The sequence below is a fragment of the Marmota flaviventris genome, chromosome 17 (assembly GCF_047511675.1).
Source record: "Marmota flaviventris isolate mMarFla1 chromosome 17, mMarFla1.hap1, whole genome shotgun sequence".
Taxonomy (NCBI): domain Eukaryota; kingdom Metazoa; phylum Chordata; class Mammalia; order Rodentia; family Sciuridae; genus Marmota; species Marmota flaviventris.
The window spans coordinates 56,502,311-56,521,050 of record NC_092514.1 but is presented as its reverse complement, the minus strand read 5'-3'; the positions used below and the strand labels follow the sequence as shown (position 1 = coordinate 56,521,050).

The 18,740-nt window shown below is 45.8% G+C and overlaps 1 protein-coding gene across 1 annotated transcript in view; it reads left to right on the top strand.

Moving 5' to 3' along the window:
- The window catches only part of LOC139701329 (pleckstrin homology domain-containing family M member 1), a 45,359-nt gene that overhangs the window by 16,798 nt on the left and 9,821 nt on the right, over positions 1-18,740 (top strand). Inside the window, exons 5-8 of the mRNA XM_071603226.1 lie at positions 1,454-1,850; positions 8,069-8,339; positions 11,319-12,239; positions 14,915-15,060. Of these exons, the coding sequence (XP_071459327.1) occupies positions 1,454-1,850; positions 8,069-8,339; positions 11,319-12,239; positions 14,915-15,060 (1,735 nt within the window). The remainder of the gene's footprint in view (positions 1-1,453; positions 1,851-8,068; positions 8,340-11,318; positions 12,240-14,914; positions 15,061-18,740) is intronic.

Sequence of the window (18,740 nt, the reverse complement as noted above, 5' to 3'; positions counted from 1 at the left end):
TAATTAATTTATTTGTTGAGACAGGATCTCACCATGTTGCTCAGACTGGCCTCAAACTCAAAATCCTCCTGTTTCAGCCTCCCAAGTAACTAGGATTACAGGCATACATCATTGCACCCAACTATACCTATATCATCTTCTAAGCTTTAGCTTTCTTTTATAGCTTTAGCTCTTACATTTAGGTCTTTGATTCATTGTGAGTTAATTTTTTTATATGGTGTGAGATCACATTCAAACTTTATTCTTTTTGCATGTGTCTGTTCACTGATTTCTAGCACCATTTGTTGAAAATACTGTTCTTTCCCCCATTGAAATGTCTTGGTGTCCATGTTGAAAGTCAGTTGCTCATAAGTGTATGGGTTGGTCTCCTAATTCTGACTATCTGTCTTGGAATGTTTTGAGTTAGGATGGCATAGGAAAGAGCACAGCTCAGTGGGAAGACAAGCAGGTAAGCAACCTGGGTGCTAAAATCCTCATGTCTGTCAGGCCCAATTAAGGGGCGTTTAACATCTTCTGAACCCAGTTTAAGTAGATGTGTGCAAATTTTGGACTGCAAACAACCTTGTTACCATCTAAGGCAAACTCTGCTGATTTTATAAGCCGAAGAGAAAACAGCAAATAGGTTTATTTTAGAAAATAAACTTGGATTCTCAGAAACCACAGGCGAGGGAGGAGCAGTCACTAGCCAGGGCACATTCCAGAAGGCTCAGAAATATGTTTTGTGCAGTATACATGGATACTGTGACAGTAACATTGACTCCCTGTGGCCCCAGAAAGTGCCTCAGAGACAAGGAGTGGCAGTCCCACAGGAGCATGAAGAGATACACCCCGTGTACACTTGTACACACCCTTCTACTCTTGGTGTACACTGGGCTCAACTTCTGGGGACATGAGGTTTCTATGATCCCACACCCAGTCCAGCTCTGAGGGGAATTAACCCTTGCACCTCATTCCCTCCCTGCTGCCCTGGTGACTGTCACAAGACAAAGTACAACCTCATCTCACCCAGTCCCTGTCCCAGCAGTCTTGGTGTCTCTTCTGCTTTGCTGATGGGGATCCCCACTGTAGACACCATCTGTCCTGGAGTCTCTGTCACAGACAGTGTTGTGGAAACAATTGCCCACACAACCATTTGTTTGAGCAGACTCTCAGAAAGGCAGTTCGTTCCATGTGCAAGTGTTCATTTGTACCCTGTGAGCATTTTACCTGAGATCCTGACTACACAGCTCACCTGACCATCTGGTATGACTAAGCCCTGACCAGGGACAACATTTGTGGGGTATGTCTAGAGGGCTGTGTGGGGCTGGGGGCTGGGGAGTGCAATGGGTATTGAAGAGAGTGTTGTTTTATTTGGTTGTTTAAATCACAGAACAGCATTTTTCCATTCTTACCATTGTCCCAGTAGCCTTAGGCATTCTATCCATCATCTTATACACAGATTTCTTTGTTCTAGGGTATTGTCAGAATTCAGCAAAGCCCAGGTAAACTCTGTGCCAACCAACGGACTAAGCCAAAAGACGGAGATCCCCACGCTACAGGCCTCACTCTCCCTGGCCACACGTACACACCTGGACTTTGATGTGCCTGCAGAATCCCTTGCTGCCCAAGCATCTTCTGGGAGCCCAGATGGTGGTCACAAGCAGGAATCACTTTCCCAGGCATCTGACATCCCAGATGTGCAGCAACCAGATGTTGCCCAAGCTGACCCTATGGGGAGCACTTCAGACCAGCAGCCCTCTAGTGCTACGAAAGAGACAGGCGCAGCAGTCAGCCACAGGAGTGCCCAGCAGAAGGCCCTGGAGGATGGTACTGTTGGACTGAAGCTTGTGGTTTCCTCCCCCACCAGCCCGGTGAGTGGTGCAGGATTTGGGGAAGTCCTGGGGAAATGATTCAGAGCAGAAGCAGGGTTTCCCCAGCTAATGACCCTGAGTCTCTGCCTTCTCCCCATTAACCTCCCTCTCCTGCCTGCAGTATTGTTAATAGCATGGAAATGATGAGCTAGTGTTTCTTGGGCTGTGAGGAGTAGAGATGAGCCAGGTGCTGTGCCAATCACTTCCCATGTATGTACCTCTCGTCATCTTCACATCAACTCTGTGAAGAAGGTAATCCCTACCTGGTCACAGTCTCTCCTCTTAACCACTACCACTCACCAGCTTAAGGCCTTAGGCAAGTGACTTTGCATCTCTGAGCCTTAGTTTCCTCCTTAGTATTTATTATTATTAAATTAATATTTTTATAAAATACCAGGCTTTCAAAATACACATTTTTCCTTGACCCAGGTTTTAGAACTACATGGTCCAATGTGGCAGTCCATGTGGCTGTTGGGCACTTGAAATATGACCAGTCCAAACTGAGATATGCAATATAAAATAAACACCGTATTTTGACAACTTAGTGTGAAAAAGATAAAAGAATAAAAACTTTTCAATATTTTTTGTGATGCTAGGGATTGGAGGCAAGCACTCCACCAACTGAGCTATCTCCCCAGCCCTCAATAATTTTTATTTTTATGATTTTTTTATTGATTCCATGTTAAAATGAAAAGATTTTGGACATATTGGACTAACTAAGATAGATTAAAATTCACTTGTTTCTTTTTACCTTTTTTAAATTTTTTTTTAGTGTTAGATGAACCTTTATCTTATTTTAATGTGGAGCTAAGGATCAAACCCAGTGCCTTCCACATGCGAGGCAAGCACTCTACCACTGAGCTATGCCCCTAACTCTCTTTTTGCCTTTTTTTATGTGCCTACTAGAACATTTAACATTATACATGTGGCCCACACTGTTTTTCTAGTAGATAGCATTGGCCAGTCCGATTTGTTAGGAACCTTAGGAGAGACAGCCCTGGGCCTCTCCTTGAGAGCTCTGTGGGCCGAGAGGCTTTAGGACTGCTGGCCCAATGAAGCACCTGTCAAGCTGTGCACTCGAGCTCCTTAGCCTTTTACACTTGTTCCTGTGGCCTTTGACATTTCCCAAAGTTATTGACTTTTATTGAGTGTTTGCAGGAAGGTATGTGCGTGGTATCTGCCCTTTCTATGACTCAAGTCCCAGCTACCTAACAGGGCAGGGTGAGCGAAGGTAGCTGCTCTGGAATGCTTCTGGAGACCTATAGAGGAAGAGGGAGAGAGGCCACAGTGAAAGAGAGAAAATGAACCCCTTTGTAGGTGTGAGTTTCTCTGATGACTCTCTCTGGCCTTTATAGTTGAACTATACCATGGAGGGCAAAAGAGAGTCGTGAGAAACAGAGACAGAAATTAAAAAACCCCAAGTTTATCCCAGCTGCCATCTGGGGCTCAGGTTGGGATGTGGCCTTGCTTTTTCAGCTCTATCCATGCTTATTTCTCCCTGGGTATTAGCTTCTAGATCATATGACTCAGGTTGGGGTCAGGGCCATGAAGCCTAGAGAGGCACTTCTCCCGCTTCCTAACAGCCTTATTTGAAATACAATTCACCTAATCAAAGTATAATTCAGTGGGTTTTAGTGTATTCATAAGATTGTGTATATTCATGATGGAGGGGTTACTGGTAGTTGAACCTGGGGCACTTTACCACTGAGCTAAACCCCAGTCCTTTCTATCTTTTATTTTGAGACAGGGTCTCGCTAAGCTGCTAGGGGGTCTCACTACATATTCACACATTATTGAATATGACTATATAAATCATATAACTATAAATGTGAGCTAGATTCTCTGTATTTACTATCCTGAAAATGGCTTTGGATGTACTTCTGGAAGATGAATGTTATGGGCCCCTAAAGGTTGTGCAAGGTGACTGCCAAGCCATGCTGAAGGTTATGCTGAGCCGTGCCCTGTGTGCCTGTTCCTGAGTTCCTTATCTTTCTGTGCTTCCATGCTTATTATTTGAGCAAAAATGTTTGGAGGAATGTTGGGGGTCAATGTCAACTTTTATAGCCCTCAGAGCCATTCAGCTTTTCTTTTAAAAATGTTTAGTTTTTCATTAATTCAACAGAAAGCATCTACTATGAGCCAAGCACCATGGTGGATGCTAGGGATACAGAGATGGAACAGGACAGACAAGATCCCTATCCTTTGGGGACAGACACTAGATTAGACAAATGATGATCCACATCACAATTACACTTGTGCTAAGTGCTGGGTAGGAAGGTGCAGAAAACTGGAAGCTACCCAGAGTGACTATCTATGAGTTGGTCAAATCAATCCCCCATGGACCACCCACCTATGGCACAGTCGTGGGTACAAAGTCCCTTTGCCTGTCATAATGAGGACAGCCTAGACAGAATGTCCAATCCTTTTGAAGGTGATCCAAAGACCCAGCATCACATTCCTTAGCTAGATCTCTCTTTCTGGAACTTAGCTATTGTGTACAGTGTCATCATGGTACCTGAGTAACTCAGGGTGGCCATTCCTCTGTCTTGGGTCCCTGGTGGCAGGTGGTACTCTAATATAGTTATTGGGTCAGTAGTGATTCCCCCCACTATTAAAGGGGCAGGGAGCTGGCCAAATGTGAGCCCCTGAACCAACAGGCATAGAAAAGGAGAGAGAAAAGGGAACCCCTGTGTGATGGTTTTGCAGGCACATTCTCTCCCTCCCCACTGCACCTGCCCGGGTGTGTTCTTTGATAGGGTTTTGCAGGACACATACTCTCAGTGCTTTTTCCAAGGAATCTGCTTCCCAATGCTTTTCCCTGTTGTTTGAGAGAGCCAAAGGTTTTCTCTAGAGAACCTTTTCCTGGAGGCTGCTCTGTGGTCAGTGAACTAGGGTCTGCATATTTCCTAGTAGTCTCCCTCTCCTCAGTGGAGAGAGAAGCCCTCCCTATCCATGGTCATAACATTCACATTTGTTTTCATCCTTCCAGTTCCTTCAACCCACCTTTCTTATATTATACTAAAAACATTGGGACAATCAAGATTTATTCCCCATCTTTTATGACCCTGTGCCATGTCCTTTAGTGGGAGATATCAAGAAAAATAGGACTGTTCAAACAAGATGGGGTTAAGCATAGAATATCACTGGGTTCATTAGGGGACCCTGGCCCATCTGGGACTGTGGGAGGAAGTGTGGGTTGAGAACCAATAAAGAAGCTTAAGGAGGAGGTGATGGATGATGTCTCCCATCAGGGCTATGAGCAGGGGCTACAGATGGTGAGAAGGATGTCACAAGTGTGTGAGAGGCTGCCAGGATAGCATCATGATTTCAGGGAGCTGCTTCGGCCTGTTTTCCTCAGGGTCTTGATGTCAGAGGCAGTCTTTGTTAAGAATGCAGCATTGTACATGTTCCCCAGTAGCCATTGACAGATCTTCCCATCCCTGACAGAGGATGTACCTGCCAATTGTGAGGGGTCTGTGGAGGAGGCCTTGGGGGCCTAGTTCTGGGAGGTTCCCCAAGTGCCTGAATCAGACTTGCAGCTCTTGACTTAGGAGTCTTAGAGCATCTGAATGGATTAAACTGTGAAAAAGTACCCTTCTGGGGCAGCCAGCCCCAGCCCAGCTCCTCTTCCCTGTCTACATAAGCAAGGAGGATGTCTTGATTTAGGGGTTGGAAATAGCAACATCAGGGTGAGGCTGATGGCACTTAACAAAACAGCTGGTCTGGTCCCACCCCTCTTGTGACTCATATCCTCTGTGTAGACAGCCACACAGGACAGCCCAGTCAGCTTCCTTGCCTCTGCTTTTGCATTTTTGGGCACAGAAGCAGGGAGGGCTTGAAATAGTGAAACAAAGGAACTGGAATTCATTCCCACTAGCCCACAGACCCCACACTTCTCCGACTTCCTCTGTTAGGTGAGCTTCAGACAGAGAGGGCACGCAGACAGCACCGCAGAAGGGGCGGGGAAGGGCCTGCCTGTGGTGGCGTTCCAGGGCTGCCGAGGCAGAGGCAGGCACAGAACTGAGTCCTGTTCCCCACACCTCCCTCATCTCCAGCCCCATAAGCAGGGCAGAAGAACCAACATGCTGGGCAGCTGGCGTCCACCTGCAAAGGGATCAAGTTGCACTCCTTCCTTAGACCTAGCACAAAAATTAACACTGAGCATAGACCTAAATGTAAGAGCTAAAATTGTAAAGCTTTTAGTAGAAAGCGTAGGAGTAGATCTTCATGACGCTGGCTTTGGCGATGGTTTCTTAGTTACAACACCAGGAGCAGAGACAAAAGAAAAAAATAGGTAAATTGGACTTCATCAAAATTAAAAACTTTTGTGCTTCCAGAGGCACCATTAAGAAAGTGAAAAGAGAGCTGGGGTTGTGGCTCAGTGGCAGAGCACTTGTCTAGCATGGGTGAGGCCCTGGGTTCGATCCTCAGCACCACATAAAAAATAAATAGGTTAAAAAAAATAAAGGTTAAATTAAAAAAAGAAAGTGAAAGATTAGAATAAGTTATACTCAATGTATACATGATGTGTCAAAATACACTCTGTTGTCTATTGTCGTGTATACCTAAAAAGAACAAATTAAAGAAAGAAAGAAAGTGAAAAGACAGCCACAGAATGGGAGAGATCACTGGCAAATCATATAACTGGGTCAAGGTCTAGTTCCTAGAATGTTAAAGAACCCTTGCAAAAAAAAAAAAAATATATATATATATATATATATATATATATTTTTTTTTTTTTTTTTTTAGAGCTGCCATGATAGGATGCCATAAACCAGACAGCTTACAATAACAGAAATGTGTTCTTTGATAGCTCTGGAGGCTAGAAGTTTAAAATCCAGATGTCAGCAGGGTTGATTCCTTCTGGAGATTACAGTGAGGAATCTGTGCCATTCCTTTCTCTTCACTTCCAGTGTAGCCAGCAAACCTTGGTGTCCCTGAACTTGTAGACTCACCCTCCACCTTCCCCTGCATTCCCCCTCTGTGCTCTGTCTTCACTTGGTGTTCTCCTCTGTGTGTGTCTTGCCTTCTGTTCGTATAAGGACATAACTCGTTTTGGATGAAGGGTCTACCCTACTCTAGTATGACCTCATCTTAACTAATTACATCTACATCTAAATAAAGATCACATTCTGAGGTGCTGGGGTTAAGAGCTCAACAAGTCTTTGCGGGGGGGGGGGGGGGGGGGGGCATAACTCAGCACTTAACAACAAAGATAAATAACTCAATTAAAAATGGCCAAAGGATTCAAATTGGTTTTTTTTTTCAAAGAAGATATATTAATACCACCCAACACATGAAAAGATGTTCAGTATCATTAGACATTAGGGAGGTGCAGATCAAAACAGCAATGAGAGAAAAAAAAGAAAACTGCAATGAGATAGCCCTTCACACCCATCAGGATGGCTGTAATCAAGAAATAACAAACATTGGAGAGTTTATAGAGAAATTAGTTCCCTCATAAATTCCTGGTGGGAATGTAAAATTGTGTAGCCACTTTGGGAAATGGTTTAACAGGTCCTCAATATGTTAAACTTAGAGTTACATACAACCCCACAAATCCACTCCTAAGTATGTAGCCAAGAAAAGGGAAACCTGAATCCACACAAAAACATGTACATGGATTTTCATAGCAGTATTAATCACAATAGCCAAAAGTGGAAACATCCCAAATACCCATCAACTGATGAATGGATAAATAAAATGTGGTTCATCTATACAATTATTTGGCCATAAAAAAGAATTTGAATTTTCACATATACTTGGTGAAAACATTATGCTAAGAGAAAAAAGTCAGTCACAAAAGATCACACATTATATGATTCCTTTTATATGAAATAGCCAGATTGTGTAAATCTATAAAACCAGAAAATAGATGAGTGGTTTCCCAGAGCCGGAATGGTAATGGGGAAATGAGGGTGCCTGCTAGTAGGTATGGGTTTCTTTTTGGTGTGATGAAAATGTTCTGAACTTAGATTAAGGGGATGGTTGCACAACTCTGGGAATATACCAAAATTATTGAATTATATACCCTTAAAAATGGGTTCATTTTGGGCTGGGGATAGAGCTCAGTTAGTAGAGTGCTTGCCTCGCATGCACAAGGCCCTGGGTTCGATCCCCAGCACCACAAAAAAAGTGGGGGGGGCGTCATTTTATGGTATATAATTTTTTAAACCTTAAACATCAGACAATCTCTATCTTTACTTCTTTCTCAACAGAAAAGCAGAAACTGGATCTCTGAAGATGACTTCTACCGCCCTACCCAGGAGCAAGCCCCTGAGAGCACCACAGATGGCTCCGGAGCTGGTTCTCGAGGGACTCCAGAGTCAAGGCCTGCTCTCCACAGGCATTTTTCTCAAGGACCAAGAAAGAACTGCTCCCTGGGGGCATTAGACAAAGCATGTGTGCCTTCCCCAGGAAGCAGGAAAGCCAGGGCAGTACCAGCTCCAGAGCATAAGAACTTCCGGGTGGTGCACCGCAGGCAGATGGGTAGGTGGCTCGGCAGGGACCGTGCAGTTGTAAAGTCTTGTTTGCCATTATCCAATGGGTGGCGTGTTCCCCTAGAGAAACTTCATATCAGAATGTAATAAGAGGCATACTCATGCTTAGTAATTCAGGAGAGCATTTTAGGAAAAGTACTGTATTCTCTTATAAAATCTTATTGAGATAGTGTTAAAACCTATCTACAGAGAATTAAAATACTGTTTCATATATTGAAACAGAGATACGCTCCCTGAAATTGCACTATAAAATTGAGAATTACAGAGGATTCTTGATTCTCTCTGTGCTCAGAGCACCCTGCACCTCGGAGGCCAAGGTGTTCTAACAGCTCCTTCTAAAAGCCTTATTTTAGATGGTTCATTTAACAGCGCTGGTGGGCTTTATCAGGTCTTGTGTTTGTTTCTGTCCTCCATGTGCTATTTATTGTGAAGGCCCCACCCTATGAAATTCCAGAAAGCACTAAATAACCATAACCTAATTTTTCTGTAACCCTCAAAATGAGTTCCTTTTATAACAAACAAAATAATGGGGTCCTGGCATCAGTTTCTCCTCATTTTCTGTTTATAGTGACCTAGCTGAGAATTCTGTCAGGTCCATGGGGCTCTGGGTGAGAAGAGCCCTGATCTCCATGTTGGCTTCTTTTGGGTTTGTCCCACCTGCTTTTGGCTGTGGTCTCTAACCATGTCTGAGAAGGTGTGCTTTTTTCTTTGTCTTTCTCTTTTTTTTTTTTTTTAGTGGTAGATGGACACAATATTTTTTTTATTTATTTTTATGTGGTACTGAGCATCAAACCCAGTTCCTCACACATACTAGGCAAGCACTCTACCACTGAGCCACAACCCTTACCCCCAGTGGTATGCTTCTTACTTAGGATATCCAAGGGGTCAGGAAACCCTATGCAGTACAAATCTCCAGGCTGGGGGAAAGAGAATTTTGTGGCCTTTGGACCCCTCCATATAATGTAGCAGACTCCAGAGGAGCAAGGGGCATTGAGCAGTGTGGGTCACAGGCCTTCATTCCTTTGTTCATTGAGCAGGTATTCATTGGTGTCTCTAATGTGCCAGGCAGTATTCTAGATGTGTAGGACACAGGGGGAAGCATATGGGACTTGGATTCTGGCAGGGGGATCCAGGAAATAAAAAAACTGTCAAGTAATCATAGAGTGTGGTTAGGTGGTGATTAGAGCCCTAGAAAATAAGGAGTCAGGGAGTGCCAGGCAAGAGGGTAGCCAGAGCACCCTCACAAATAGGGTGACATGTGAGGTCATGGGAAGGGAGAAGGGAAGGAGGCATGAGGTCATCTGTGTGTTTCAAACAGTGAGAAAAATGCAAATCCTGTGCCAAGAACATGCTTAACATGTTCAGGGGACAGTGGTGACCAGAGCAACTGGTGCAGAGTAGGGAGGGGTGGTGAGAGATGAGGTCAGTTACATGGAGGCCTATGGACCATGAAAAGTAGGTAGGCATTTGTTCTGGGGACAGAATGGCAGAGGGACATGTTCTAGCTTATCTTTTAAACTAATCACTCCAGCTCCTATACTGAAGGACAGCAGGGGATGCCAAACCAGTCAGGGGACTGTCGTCATAATCCAAGTAAGAGATGACAGTGGCCTGAGCTGTGAGGTAGTAGAGGTGGTGGAGAAGCAGGGGACTATTAGATATGTATTGAAGCTAAGAGGATTTGCTGAAGGTTTGGATATAAGGTGAAAAAGAAAAATCTGGGATAACTCCATGGTTTTTAGCCTAGGAAACTAGAAGGATGAAGTTCTCCATTTTATGAGATAAGGAACATTAGGGAAGAAGCAGTTTTGCAGCAAGAGAATTAGGAATTCATTTTTGGCATGTCAACTTTAAGGCATCTATTAGACATATGTGGAGCAGGTGGATGTATTAAAGTTCATGGGTGAAGTCCAGGCTAGAGGAAAAAAGGGGGCGGGGTCTGTGGGCATAAAGCCCTGAGAGCAGATAAGCTCAGCTAGGGAGTGGGTGTCCACAGAACAGACAGGGACCCAGGGCTGAGCCCCAGAGTGCTCCAGCCCTGAGAGGTCAGGGAGCTGAGGAGATAAGGGTCAGGTAAGGCCTCCAGGGAGGCCTTAGGTTTGGCCACAAGGAGGGTGTTGTTGGCCTTCCCAAGAGTAGTTTCAGTAAAGTGAGAGGTCAGAAGTCTAACTGGAGCAGGTTCAAGAAGGAATGGGAGCAGCAATAGAGCCAGAGATGCCTGTACTTCTTAAGCAGATTTTCTGTAAAAAGGACTGAGAAACAAGGTAGTAATTAGAGATGTGAGTTGAGGAGAGAGATTTTAAAGATGGGAGAAATTACAGCATTCTGTGTGCCAGAGGGCCTGATCAAGTAGAGAAGGGAGGAAAGAGCGACACAGGAGAAAGGGAATTGCTGGAAAGATGTCCTTGGCCTTGTGTGGGTGTGGGGAGGGATTGGCCTCACTTAGAAGCACAACCTAATGACAGGAGGGAAGGTCCAATGAAGGCCCAGATGCCAGAGTATATATAGTGTATATGAGCACATTCCTCTTCTCAGCAAAGTGCAGGAAATGAGGTCAATGCTTGCCGCAGCCCGGCTGGCTGGGCAAAATAACCGGGGGGTGACGAACAACTTGTGTAGATTGATACAGCAGGAGTAGGAGCCCTTTATTGCAGGACAGGAGCAGTATTTATACATTCCACACAGCTTATCTAATTAGCATAAACTAGATACATCAGTCAACCAATAAGGAATCTCCACACTTAATGGCTCGATGGTGTTACTTCACAAACCACTCCCTCTGGCAAAATGCCAGGCGCCATCCAGACTTGTTTACAGACTCTAACAAATGCTGAGGAGGATTGGCCAAGGTGCTCAAAAATATTCCCATCCAGCTTTCAGAATCCCATCTGACAGTGGCCCACGACCAGCTGTGTTCTGGGGATTTCCACTGTGGCCCATTCTCTAAAGTGCCTCTTTCTGCTTCCAGGGCTGTCCAACCCATTCCGGGGCCTCATGAAGCTGGGCACAGTGGCTCGGCGAGGGGCCATGGGCATCTGGAAGGAGTTCTTCTGCGAGCTCTCCCCGCTGGAGCTCCGCCTCTACCTGAGTGATGAGGAGCGCACCTGTGTGGAAAGCTGCTCTCTGCTGCGCTGTGAGGCTGTGGGGCCGGCCCACAGTGATGGGCGCTTTGAGCTAGTCTTCTCTGGCAAGAAGCTGGCCCTGCGTGCCTCCTCTCAGGATGAGGCTGAGGACTGGCTTGACCGGGTGCGGGAGGTCCTGCAGAAGGTCCGGCCTCAGCAGGAAGATGAGTGGGTGAACATCCAGTATCCAGACCAACCTGAGGACCCTGCTGAGGCTCCCCTAGGTGGACACCTCTCTTACTCAGCCTTGCTTCCGGAGTCCACAGTCCCCCAGGGCACACAGTTTGACTGGACATCTGCCCAGGTTCCGGAGCCAGATGCTATCAAAGAATCCCTTCTGTACCTGTATGCAGACAGGACCTGGATACCCTATATTTTCTCCCTGTCTTTGGAGTCTCTTAAATGCTTCCGAGTGAAAAACAATGAGAAGATGCTAAGTGACAGCCATGGAGTGGAGACCATCCGAGACATCCTGCCGGACACAAGCCTAGGGGGCCCGGCCTTTTTCAAAATCATCACAGCCAAGGCCGTGCTGAAGCTGCAGGCAGGGACCGCCGAGGAGGCTGCCCTGTGGAGGGACCTGGTCCGCAAGGTCTTGGCATCATACTTGGAGACAGCCGAGGAGGCCGTGACACTTGGCGGGAGTCTGGATGAAAACTGTCAGGAGGTGCTGAAGTTCGCCACCCGGGAGAATGGCTTCCTGTTGCAGTACCTGGTGGCCATCCCCACGGAGAAAGGCCTGGACTCCCAGGGCTGCTTCTGTGCAGGTGCTGACTTGAACCTTCCCACCACCCACTGCCTGCCAGCCTTGCTCTACTTCCTGATTTGGGGCCCTCCCTGTGCCTTCATCCTTCCCCTGAGTTGACATAACAGTAGGCTTCCAGGAAGCCTCTGCACCTCCCCAGCACCCAGTGGGGCCAGCTGCCTGCTCTTGGGCAGCCCCCTGTCTCTCCCCTCTCCTGCTGCTGGGTGGGACCTGCTGCTGGGTGGGACCTGCTGCTGGGTGGGACCTGTGGGTGACAACCATGCTTCCTGTTGCTGTCTCCTTTCTGCATTATCTTCTTGCTACACTGTCATATTCTTTTACAAAAGGGGCCTGAGATTCTCCCAAAGTAAATATTTGTGCATGATTTTGCAAGTCATGCTATTCCATGCTGTCCAGTAGAACTTCCTGTGTTAATGAAAAGTTCTAGATCTGTGCTGTCTGCTGTGGTAGCTGTGAGCCACGTGTGGTCACTGGATGCTTAACATGTGGCTAGTGTGCATAAGGAACTGTTTTCCATTTAAATTCACTTAAGGGCTGGGGTGGTGACTCAGTGGTAAAGCACTTGCCTAGCATGTGTGAGACCCTGGGCTCGATCCTCAGCACCACATAAAAATAAATAAAATAAAGGTATTGTATTCTTCTACAACTAAAAAAAAAAAAAATTTTTTTTTAATTTGCTAAATTCACTTAAAAGGGACCCCTATGGTGCATGGCACTGTCTCGGGCAGCACAGCTCTATGTGTTATTCTGCAACTTGGTTTTTTCTCCTTAGTAATACATTATGGGTATTATTTCATGTCACTGCATCTGCCTTGTTATTATCACCATTGAATCACCTTTGTGTGGGGCACTGAGCCAGATGCTTTATTTGGATTATCTCATTTAGTAGAGACTGGGGCTGTTACTCTGTTTATAGGTGAGGAAGCTGAGGCCCAGAGCTGGTAAGTGCCTTGGCTCAGGCTCATACAAGCTAGTAAGTGTTAGAGACAGAACTGGACCTTGATGGTTGCTCCCTCGGAGCCTGTGCTAGTGGAGAGGACCCCAGAGGCTCTCTGCCCTTGAATTGTCCAAGCCTATGTGATGTACCACTCCCCGGTGTACAGGGGGACATGCCAGCTGCACTGCTGCAGAAGGCCACAATAAGTTGAGTTCCAATTTCAGAGCTGACCTGGGGGGAGGGAGGAGCCTGCCAGACCAGAGGGGAAAGCCTCCTTAAATGCCTGGAAGGAAGTGGCCTGCGGTAGCCCCCTGGAGGATGGGAGAAGCAGGCTGAGCAGAGCTTCCTACAGAAAACACCTGCAAGCAGCACTGTGCCCCAGAACTCACCCTTCTCTCTTCAGCCCAAGGGGCAGGACTTTAGCACTTGTGAGGGGACACTTCCCACCTGTGAAGTAAGTGCTGTCACAGAGAACAGGTCTCCCCATGGCTCTCACCTGATAGCCTGACAGCCAGGACTGTGAAACCCCGACTTCCTGCTTCCTCTCCACCCTGCAGCACAGCCCCGTGGCTGGGCAGACATTGGTGCGCACTGGGTTGTATTTCAGTTTGCGGGTCACTTTCAGAACATGGTCTCACTATTACTTTGTAATATCCCCACAAAAATAGCAAGTAGCAGCTGAGTTTTATAGACACTGAAATGAAACCTTGAGAAAATTAGGTGAAGGTCAGGGTGAGGCAGCTGCTAAGCAAGAGATCCTGCACTTTGGTCCCAAGGCCAAAGTGGCTCAGTGGTAGGGGGACCCTTTCCCCTGCCCCTGTGGGAGGCAGAACATGTGTTCAGGATTTGAGCCAGCCTTAGATTTTTGCCCTAGCCACACCCCACTCCCAGTGCCCCCTGAGACCTTCAACCAAGCAGCTGAAACTGGCCCTATCCCACTCCCCTGAGATAACAGGCTGCTCAGGGTTCAAGCTGGTCTCAGGAAATGTCCAGGCCACCCTGGCTCCTGCTGGCTTCCCCATCCACTACCCTTCTTCAGCTCTTTCACTGCTGGCCCTGACTTGGTTGCTTCCATTACTGGGCCCCGGTAGGGGGTGGATGGAGAGGAGGTGGCATTGGGGAGCAAGCAGTGGAACCACTGGATGAAGGAGGCTGAGTATCATGGAAGAGATCTCAGGCTTGGGACCAACCAAGCCCAAATTTGATTTCCACTGTGTAAACTAGTTGTTGTGTAACCAGACAGATTTCTTCACCTCTGAGCATCAATTTCTTTAGCTGTAAAATGGTGATAGTAATTTTTTTTTAAAGAGAGAGAGAGAGAGAGAGAATTTTAATATTTATCATTTTTTAGTTTTTGGTGGATACAACATCTTTGTTTGTACGTGGCCATGAGGATTGAACCCGGGCTGCACGCATGCCAGGCGAGTGCGCTACCACTTGAGCCACATCCCCAGCCCTGTGATAGTAATTCTAATAGTGCATTGTTACATTAATAGTGTTGATCATTAGTGGTGGAAATATAAGTGAGTCATTTTTACCCTTGTGCTCTTCTTTTAAAAAATATAACATATATATATATATATATATATATATATATATATATATATATATATATATATATATATATGTTATGTTAGTTATGTTTATATATATAAAACTAGCAGGCCCCTCCCACCATAGTAGCTCTGTGATACCTGGAGCTGACTCTGCCCCTCTCTGCTCACTGCCTATCTCCCCAGGCTGCTCCCGGCAGATTGGCTTCTCCTTTGTACGACCCAAACTCTGTGCCTTCTCTGGCCTCTATTACTGTGACATCTGCCACCAAGATGATACTTCAGTGATTCCGGCCAGAATTATCCACAACTGGGACCTCACCAAGCGCCCGGTAAGTCTCAGGCCCAGCGAGTCATGATCCTACATGGCTGCTGAATGACAGAGGAATATCCTCCCCTTTTCGCTGCTGCTGTTTGTATGTTTGAAGTGGTTTGGCTCTAGGGAGCAAGATCACTGGTTCAAGACCAAGAGAAAAGCTTGGTGCCTATCTGCAGCTCCCAAACAGAGCTCTGAAAACACCTGCCTGAGTCCCCAGTAGACCTCTGAAGATGATTCTCTGCAGCTTCCAAGAAACAGACAAAACTGTGTAAGGCACCAGCAACTAGGTAGATAGGCAGATAGGAAGGAGGGACAGGATAAGATAGATCAGATATGTCAATGGATGTGTGGCTGGATAGTTGAGTGGGTGGGTGGATAGATGGATAGATGGATGGAGTTAGGTAGATGGCTGGGTGGGTGGATTGCTAGATAAGTAAATGGACAGCCCAGCCAGCTGGCCACACCCCAAAGAGCAATTCAACCTTACTTTTGCCAACCCTGAGGGCCCCAGGTGACTGCAAGCCCTGTGTGGGTTACTTATTTCATGTTTTCCAAAGTGTGCTTTTAGCCAGGTGTGGTGGTCCATACCTGTAATCCCAGCGACTTGAGAGGCTGAGGCAGGAAGATTGCAAGTTCAAAGCCAGCCACAGCAAGTGAGGCCCTAAGCAACTTGGCAAGACCCTGTCTCTAAATTTAAAAAATAATTATATATATGGCTGGGGGGGAAAAGTGCACTTTTTCTGGGCCTCTACCCATTATAAAGATAATATATGGTTATTTTTTTTAAAAGCTTTCCCTATGCAGAAAACTAGGACTTTTTTTTTTTTTAGATGTCGATGGATCTTTATTTTGTTCATTTATTTATATGTGGTGCTGAGAATCGAACCCAGTGCCTTGCACATGCTAGGCAAGCACTCTACCACTGATCCACAACCCCAGTCCAATACAGGATTATTGTTCAACATTAAAACTTACAGAAAAGCCCAAAGACAAATCAGTCAAAATTATGTGTCATCACCCAGAGGTAATCACTACTAATATTCTGGGGGGCAGCCTTTTCTGTGCATTAATTTACATATGCATCTATTTTTTATAAATCGAACCCAGTGCCTCACATGTGCTGGGATCATATTGGACTCATCCTGCTTTGTTCACTTATTTTTTTTTCTTTTTTTTAATTTGTTTTAATTAGTTACACATGACAGTACAATGATCTTGACGTATTATGCATTTGAATCAGATGGGGTATGATTTCTCATTTTTCTGAGTGTACAGGTTGCAGAATCACATTGGTCATGCAGTTATATATATACATGCAGCAATAACAATGTCTATTTTATTCTGCTGTCCTTCCTTTCCCCCCTTCCCCTCCCCTCCTCTCTCCCATCTTGTTCACTTAATATTATATCTTTTTTTTTTTTTTTAGAGAGAGAGAGAGAATTTTAATATTTATTTTTAGTTTTTGGCAGACACACATCTTTGTTTTTTGTATGTGGTGCTGAGGCTCAAACCCGGGCCGCACGCATGCCAGGCGAGCGCGCTACCGCTTGAGCCACATCCCTAGCCCCTAATATTATATCTTGGGTACTCTTGTATGTCCACCAGATGCTTCTGAACAAGATACTTTTTTTCTTTGAACAAGATATATTCTAAGATCTTTCAGATTGTCCTCTTCTCTAGGTGGGCTTAGCCACCTTCCTTCTTTCCTTCCTTCTTTCCTTTCTGTCTGTCTCATTCTCCTTCCTTCCTTCCTTCCTTTCCTGGGGATTGAATCCAAGAGCATTTAACAACTGAGCACATCCTCAGCCCTTTTGGGTTTTTTAAATTCTTAATTCTTTAAAATATTTTTTTAGTTGTAGATGGTCGCAATACCTTTATTTGATTTGATTTGATTTTTATGTGGTGCTGGGAATCAAACCCAGTGCCTCACATGTGAGAGGCAAATGTTCTACCACTGAACTATGACCCCAGCCCTAATTTTTTATTTTGAGACAATTTCTCACTAAGTTGCTTAGGGTCTTGCTAAGTTGCTGAGGCTGGCTTCAGACTTGCAATCCTTCTGCCTTAGCCTCCTAAGCCATTAGGATTATAGCCACTTTTCTAGCTGTGTTGTCATGAGCAAGTTAGCTTCAGATCCCTAATCTCTTAAGGTTTTTGGTTTGTTTTTCTTTTCTTAAAGGGGTTTAATAATAGTGTATGTCTCAGGCCGAGCATGTTGGTGCACACCTGTAATCCCCGTAGCTAGGAAGGCTGAGGCAGGAGAATCAAGAAATCAGAGCCAGCCTCAGCAACTTAGTGAGGCCCTAAGCAACTCAGCAAGACCCTGTGTCTAAATAAAATATAAAAAAGCCATCTCAGTAGTTAAGTGCCCTGAGTTCAATCCCTAGGATCCCCCCAAAATGAAAAAAATAGTGTATGTCTTGGGTCTATTGTGAAGACTGTGGTAGTACTGCCTGTCACTTAGAACAGTGCCTTCTAACAGTGCCCTTTCCCTCCCCTGAGGCCATTCCTATCTCTTGTCCCTAATTCACTTGTTCAGTCCCTAATTCAAGACCACCCATCTGTCTACCTATTCATCCATTCATCTGTTCAACCACAAATCCATTAATAAATCTTTCCTGTCCTGTCTTGTCCTATTCCATCCTATTCTATCCTATCTCAAATGCTACCCTCTCCTTTCAAATCTGCCTTCTTTCCAAAGCATAGATTTCTACTAAGACAGACACAGAAACACAAGGAAGCAGTTGTTTTCTTCTCTCGAGGCCCAGGACCTGCACGCTACACAGTCTTGCCTCATGGATGTGTCCTCAGAATTCAGGGAAGGTGACTCCAAGTAAATTCCACTCCTCTGGGGAGGAAAAACTCCAAAGTTGGCTTTGCTTTGGCCATTCTGTTGTTCACCCATCACCACCCCTGCCCTCAGTAGTATTTAACTAACTACGCACAGAAAACTAACCCTCAGAGTCACCAGGAATGCACCTTTGACCGTGAGCACATTCCCTCTTCCCCAGACCCTGATACTTCAGTCGGGCCACCTCCTTACTCAGTACTGGAATCCTGTGCTCTTCCTTCCTTCTCCCTAGGAAACTGCAAAACTTTTCTAGGCTTATCTGAGATCAGGAAATATCCAGCTCTCTATCAAAGATCAACCACCTGAGAGAGACAAGAAAGTCCAAACAGAAAGTGGCTGGCCAGGGCTTTGGGGCCTTATTGTTTGCTATTGCAGCTCTGGCTGACCCACTTGTTCTGAAGCCCAGCTGGCACTTGGCAGGATGTCAGCCCCAGAGTGTGGTTTTTGCTTTTGTCTTTCTCTTCCACGCCCACAGGATAGGGACAGCCCCTGGGGAGCACAAAGTCCCTGCCAGTCTCTAGCACTGGGCAGTGTTTGGCACTCATTCCTGTGTGTATTTCATCTGAGCCTCACTCAAGGCCAGACAGATGCTGTTACAGGAGAGCTGAGCCATGGCTGGAGGACAGCAGTTTGACCCAGGTCACCAGGGGTTTGCCATTGGGCTGCCCTCGAGCTGGGGGACTGCTACCTCAGGGCTATAGGATATGGAAAAAGGAGTTGTCCGTGGCAGGGGGAGAAGAGTGTTGCTGGTGGAGCTGGGAGACAAGAGGCCAGAGGTCTCCTCAGCTCCCAGATATAGGGACAATTCTGAGAGCCCCATTACATTCTCTGACCCTCAAAGG